The 6915-nt window shown below is 33.5% G+C and overlaps 1 protein-coding gene across 2 annotated transcripts in view; it reads right to left on the bottom strand.

The window, feature by feature from the left end:
- The window catches only part of LOC107023562 (DExH-box ATP-dependent RNA helicase DExH8), a 16878-nt gene extending 10852 nt beyond the window's left edge, over positions 1 to 6026 (bottom strand). Inside the window, exons 1-4 of one of the 2 annotated variants that reach the window (XM_015224287.2) lie at positions 5744 to 6026; positions 3987 to 4164; positions 1502 to 1675; positions 1236 to 1383 (exon numbers count right to left, since the gene is read on the bottom strand). In XM_015224287.2, coding sequence (XP_015079773.1) covers positions 1236 to 1383; positions 1502 to 1675; positions 3987 to 4164; positions 5744 to 5918 — 675 coding nt within the window. In that variant the 5' untranslated portion in view covers positions 5919 to 6026. Of the gene's footprint in view, positions 1 to 1235; positions 1384 to 1501; positions 1676 to 3108; positions 3270 to 3986; positions 4165 to 5743 lie in introns of those variants that run through there. The other variant, XM_027918007.1, reaches the window with a different exon arrangement.
- Between the last annotated feature and the right edge of the window lie 889 nt (positions 6027 to 6915).

Here is a 6915-nt window from a genome sequence, read left to right as displayed (position 1 = left end):
TTTTTTTTTTTTTTTGGATGAAGTATCATTGATTGTTTAGATTCTTTACTTTTTAGTATACCACTTGTATACGTTCTTTTGATGACCTTCTTTAAGATATGAAATATGCTTTACTTGATCAACAATTTTAAAAAAATAGAAAAAAATAGTAATGCATCAAATAGTCAAAGAGAGCCATCTATTTTAAGATGAAGAAAACATAATCCGAATCATCCAGCCAATGGTGTCATTTAACAATATGGTGAATTGTCAAATTCAAAATATTCACTTCTAGTGAACCATAGTTACCCACATGAAAACATCTACAATTTTTAAATGATAATGTATCTACCTATTTAAGGCCTAGATGGTGTAAATTATCCTAAGGATTTTAGATTTGTAATAAGAACACAGTAGTTATTTAAAAATCACTAGTATGTCGCATCTTTTATATCATTTTATTTAATGCTGACCAAGGGTGGAATAAAATGGAAGGATAGGGTTGATATAGTGTGTTGCTGGGGTAAAGGCTTAGGCAGTTGTTATTGCACTTGCAATAAATCAGAACACAATAAATCAAGAATCTCAAGAAATAACCATTGAAAACGATGACCTTCCATCAAAATTTAATTTAGAAATGAAAGATTTTTATTCCCTATATTGGTCTACATGAAAGCAAAACAAGCAAAAGGTTATCGTGTTCCAGAATGACTTCCTTGGAGCAAACTTCAAGCTTATGTATAGAAGCACAACTCGGAAAAGCAATAACAATAGTGGAATTCAATGCAACTGCTTCATTTCTAGCAGACATAGTGGCAGCCAATTACAAAGCCCAATAAGGCAATAACTAAGAAAAAATAGGGGAGAATGGATAAAATAATAGAACACGAGAACTGAAAGTTGTAATTGAATGTTAACAGAAAATTTTCAACAAATAGAACTATATGAACAATAACAGATTCATGTATCCACCCAAGGAGTAGGACAAAGACAAGTCAGGTTGACTCAGCGCACTTCAAAACTACCATTATGACCAGAAAACCATGAATTTAAACATGAAAAAACAAACTTAATCTGGAGAGAGGAGAATGTCAAAATTACAGATTTTCCACTAACAGCGATTGATGGAGTATGCTTTAAAGACCATAGATGCATGACAACTTTTCAATATAAGGAACAAGTTGCTGAATGAATTTTCCTTTTTTTTGGACAAGTAAATGAAATAGATTATCTTCTCTGAAGTAGATGAATCATACCTGCTCAATATATGAAACTTTTCGCTGATATATGGTGTCTTGTCCAGAACTAGGGATTGCCAACAGCTCTACTCTTTCACCCCTAGCGAGATCCCTAAAGTATTCACGGTATCTTGCTATATCAGCAGTAGCAGACATTAAGACCACCCTGTAGAGTTGAACCAAATAGGCAGCACACAATCAGTTTATCACCAATGAGGTTATGATGCACGCACAATTATACATAAAATACAGAAGAAGAAGAAAAGAACAAGAAAGAATGTTACCTAAGATCAGTTTTTTTAAGCAAATACTGCTTGACACAAACAAGAAGGAGATCTGACTCTACAGATCTTTCATGCACTTCGTCAAGAATGATAACTTTGTATTTTAGTGCATTCAAGCCCTTCTCTAGCATTTCTTCCAGCATAACTCCAGCAGTTTTGAACACAATCTTAGATCTGTGACATAACGTTGACTTGATAAGTTAAAGTAATGAAGATACATCACAGTGAAAGAAACAATAATAAGTAGTTGAATAAAGTTGTTGGATGTGATTGGAATACAAACACGTTCATATATTCATTATAGACATTCATTAATACTGTTTCACAAAAGAGCGGGAACATTACCAAGGAAAAGGTAAAGATTGGTATATTTCCTTTTAACCACAACATCTCAGTTCAAACATCAGAATAACTCCATGTTGTTCCATGCAAACTGCATCTTGATAAATCAATGCTTAAGGTGCCAAAATGGCTTCCCGTATAACAGCCACTGATGAGAAGAGCGATTACTGAAAGTTTTTCTCCTATTCGGTTAAGATTTGTTTCAAATTAGTATTGAGTCTGGGATATCTAAGCTGGAAGTCTCATTATGAAGCTGCTCTTAGCTTCTTATATATATACATGGTAGAAATATGTTTTAAATTAGTTTACTGTATGTTATAAATTACTAATTCTGATTTTAGACGAATTTAATTTCCCGTTTCATCATTAGTTCCAAGTACAGATGTACTAATGTCAACATAGTGCTTCTATTTTAGTTGTTTCTAGAGCTTAGGTTCTTTAGATTCAATTATTTTGAAATTAAACTGTGGTTAAAGCTCTGGAATGGAGAAAGATAAGCATGCATCTCTAGTTTTCATTTTTGAGAATGGCTATACAGACTCACTAACAATATATCAATAGGAGGCTATGTTCTCTAACTTAAACTATATAAATGTGACAATTTAGTGCATCGAGATGCATAAATTTCACATGAAACTACATTAACACATAATAAGACAAGACAGGGAATCTTTCGGTAACTGTACTACTTGCCAGTCGCTGGAATGGGCTTTTAAATCTTTCAGTTAACTGTACTACTTGCCAGTTGCAGGGGATTCCTCTTATTAGTTGCTTAAGACATTCAGAGCTGGTACACTAATTGGAGATAAAGAATATTCAATGATGTCAAAGAAATAGGAAGATAGAAATAGCCTTATACTAGCAGTTATTTCAATTTCTCTAGAGGCCTCAGTAGCACTAATTTAAAGATACCCTCTAATTAGTAGTTTAAATCATAGGGAACTGTGTTGGAGATTGATGATTAAATGATGTCGACTGAAATGAGCTTTACACTGGCGGTGTATTCCGATTTCTCTTGAAGGTCCACTGACAACCACAAAACACCATTTATTTTGGACATTTCATCAAATTGATGAATTTCAAAATATTGAGTTCAGAAATAACCTTATAATCTTTCTCTGTATCTTACACATTAGCTAAGAATTTAGAGAAAGAAAATAAAGGGAAACATTTGTCTTTCTACTTCTTATTCTATTACTTCAGAGGATAAAAAAAAAAGAAGAAGAAGAAGACAAATAAAACAAAAAATAAAATAAATAAAATACCAGAAAGGGTAGTGACCATAATTAAGCATGAGCTAATGAGAAAGTCGTTCTTGTATTTTGTAAATTCACTAAAATTCATTTGACAAGGCCATATAGAAATCGTCAATGCATTAGATGATATCCAGCATCGGCAATTTTCTCCAGCCAAAATTGAGCATCTCTCAGTTTGTTTCAACATGTTTGGGAACTTTTTCTATCTATCAACATAACATAGTCAATGAACGCAAAAGATTCATTTAGGGGACATGACTCATGGGGCCTAAGGTGTAGGCATCATGTTATGCTTACCTAACAGCCAACATTCTTAGGAGTCTTTTCTAGTCTATTTAGGGATATGCATGTCAGTAGTAAATTTAGAGAACTTCTAGTGTCGGTGAATCGCAGATTATTGGATTTCTTTATGAAGTACTAATTTTTTTACAATTGATTAGGGGGGTGGGGAAAGCCCCCATAAAAAACAGTACATCAAATAGGGCAAAATTGTGAGATTTTATATATCGACCTCAAGCTTGAGATAATGAGTAGCTGTCGGAACACACCCTAAGACTTAACTTTAAAAAGTCTGCATCTGTGTTTAAACTAAAGGATCTTCGTCAAATAAAATGTTTCCTCATAAGTGAGCCCTTGGCAAGAGTAAAGACTATGTTACTCAACTATCCAAACATGCTGTCCATGCAGGTGCACCAAAAGGTAGGTTTTATATTGTGTAAAATTTTGCTTTTGCTGTCTGATATATAGCTTCTGTTATAGGATGTAACGCACTCAAACTTCAGATCCGGAGAAGAATAGCGACCAACTCAAACATTATGAGTGAAAATTTGAAACACAAGCAAGGCATGGATGAAGAGTTCATCTCAGAGAAAACAAACAAAACCTACCTTTCTGAATAAACTCTTGAGTGTCCTATATGGTAACCAACTTCTCCACCAACTTCACATTTGCGAGCCTTCGCGACCATTCTAGTAACTGCAACCACCGCAAATCTCCTTGGCTGTGTACAAACTATGGGTTCCATGTTTTCTTCCAGTAGAAACTGAGGGACTTGCGAGCTTTTTCCTTAATTACCAAGCAACAAGTTACCAATAGAATGAGCATACTGATAAATTCTAAAACACTAACATTTTAACAAAAATTTACTAAGCTACATACACCCAAGTTCAAATAATGGCATGGTAGAATTTACCATGGAAGAACCTAATAACCATTAATGACATCTGAATACTCATTTAAGTTAGTTCCCAACTAACTTGGTGCCCCAATGTTCAAAGCAGGACTTGGATTAGATACTTAGGTAACATGTGTCTTAACAAGGATTAAAGACTAAAATATTGATATAACAAGCATGTATTGATAGATTATACAGAAAATTCCTTAAATAGAAAACTAGAAGGAGCGATCGATGAGAAAGATAAAGGTCATGAAAGAAACCAGTGATGAGGACATTGCAGGTCTCTTTCCTACGTAGGTCATGAATACTTCATCTAGTCTAGAGCACATAAAGAGAATACATAGTTAAGAAGGCACAAAATCCGGGAAATTTCAACAAAATGTATCATAGACATCGATGCAGTCAGCTAGATGAAAGTAAGTAGTATCACCTGAAATCACCAGCTTGACTGATTTGACGGTGTACCTAATATCTCCGACCAGTACAGATACCAAGTAACTTTTGTTGGATATCTTTTTTCCAACAACTTTGACCACTAAGGCTTAGACATATCGAAAGAAATCATCTATTCTTTTTTACCCCACTGAGTTTTGAACTTGAAACCTCATAATTCTCGACCTACTTCATTGACCACTAAATCATACCTTGGTCTTGATCAGACAACTTAAAGGAAGAGTGACAAAGTCAAGCCCTTATGGTAATTCTGCAGGGATAAACACTTGCATTTCTAACAAGAATTTCGTGTTAGATGAATCCACAATATAAAGCAATGACTTCACACTCAAGGGCTTGACCTAGTGTTCTACGAAATGGACAAATCCTTAAAGGCTAAGTTTCAAACACCAACAAAAAAAAAAACACTAGGTAAACTCTTCTCATCTATCTAGACTAGACTACTGGTGAGAGGTAGCACGTATCATAACCTAGGTGTACACAAGCTGGCCCGATCACCAAGTTATTAAAAAAAACTATAAAATACCAAGACTCGTATACATGTCATTCTACTCCCATGACACTTAAAAATGCCTCTTTCTTTCTCTCTCTCTCCATACTCCAATGATTCAGTATACTTTTTAACGTATGCCATTAGATCATTGAAATTTGAAAAGTAACCACTAGGACTACAATTTCAAGTACTGTAAGTTCGTTCGAGAAAATGAAACATCTCTTATGACATATACTCCATTAAAATTTAAAAAAAAAATTCAAATCCCTGCAAAAACAAAACACTGAGTGATTTCTTCGTATCCACATGTTGCTAGTGGGGTAGGTATTCCGTGAAATTAATACACGTGCGCATTTATCAAAAAAAATCCAAAACCTTCAATGTACATATATCCAGTCCGATTCCAATTCTCATAGATAAAGCAGCTCTAAATACATTCCACATATAATCAAAGTCCAAAAAAAGTATATACATGTGCAGCAACTAGTAATATAGAGATTGAGCAAGGGGAGAATTAGTACCGCAACCAGTTTCACCGATGATTAGAGTGACTCGATTTTCCTGAATTTTCTGGATGATTTTGCTCTTCAAAGCGGCAACTGGTAAAACAGGAAACTCCAAGGATGATGCTGAAGTCGGAGAAGACGGCGGTGATATCTCCGGCAGTGATGATGATGAAGACGGAAAAAACGCCATTGGCCGGAGAAATCAAAGCCCTAGAATAAGCTTAGAAAACGAGTTAAGCGACTAGAACGATGAAAAAAAATGTGAATTCTTCTGCTTTTGTTTTGCTTGATGAATGGGAACTGCTCCCGCCTATGGTATTTATAGTGTAGCGTGATCTCACGCGCTAGAGAATACGTGAATTGTGTGTGTGCGCTCACAGAATATTACAGTCAAATGGTCTTTTTAAAAATTCAAATTTATTTCAATAGTATTTGTTTCTTTTCCTAAATAGGATATTGCTTGTCCTAAATGCAAATCTGTCTTCTTTTTTTTTTTGTTAATTTTGGATCTAAATATCATGATAATAAAATAATATGCCATTTAATTAAGAGAAAATTGTTATAAAAAATTTTAATGTATGAAAATTGAAAAAAAAATTATAATTGATAATCTAAAGTCTAAACTTAATGGCTTTTTCATATGGTACACTGTATTTTTCGTTATTTTTCATTTATTTATAGGACAATAAAATTATATAAAATTAATGATAGACTAAAATAAGTATATAAGAGAAAAATACGATAAATAACAATATATTATATATTATATACGAATTTCAAGCTAGTTAGACTATATTATAATGAATGTTTTTCGCGTATAGCATATTTTAAAAGAGGAATGATAAGGTAGTAAAGTGTGAATTCATCATATGCGAGTTTAATTATTTTTTATTCGCTTATTAACAAATAAATCATTAGTTTTAGAGAAAAGGGATATATTTATGGAGAATTTTTTCTACAGATCATCATATGAGACTTTAAATTGCATTCATGCAATTGATATTTCATTTATTTCGCCACATCTCAATCAACTCTATATCAATGATGCCAAAGGTTCATGGTGTCGCTTATTCTGGTATCATAAAATGAAATGCATTTGTCCGCGATGCAGCTTGTCAAAGGTTTTAAGAAATGTGAGTTAACTTTTTTTGTTGCTCTAACTGAAATCATTAAAAATTCTATTGAGA

The sequence above is a fragment of the Solanum pennellii genome, chromosome 6 (assembly GCF_001406875.1).
Source record: "Solanum pennellii chromosome 6, SPENNV200".
In the NCBI taxonomy this organism is placed as follows: Eukaryota; Viridiplantae; Streptophyta; class Magnoliopsida; order Solanales; family Solanaceae; genus Solanum; species Solanum pennellii.
Note: the sequence above shows the minus strand (reverse complement) of the source record. Positions and strands in the feature narration are given on the sequence as shown.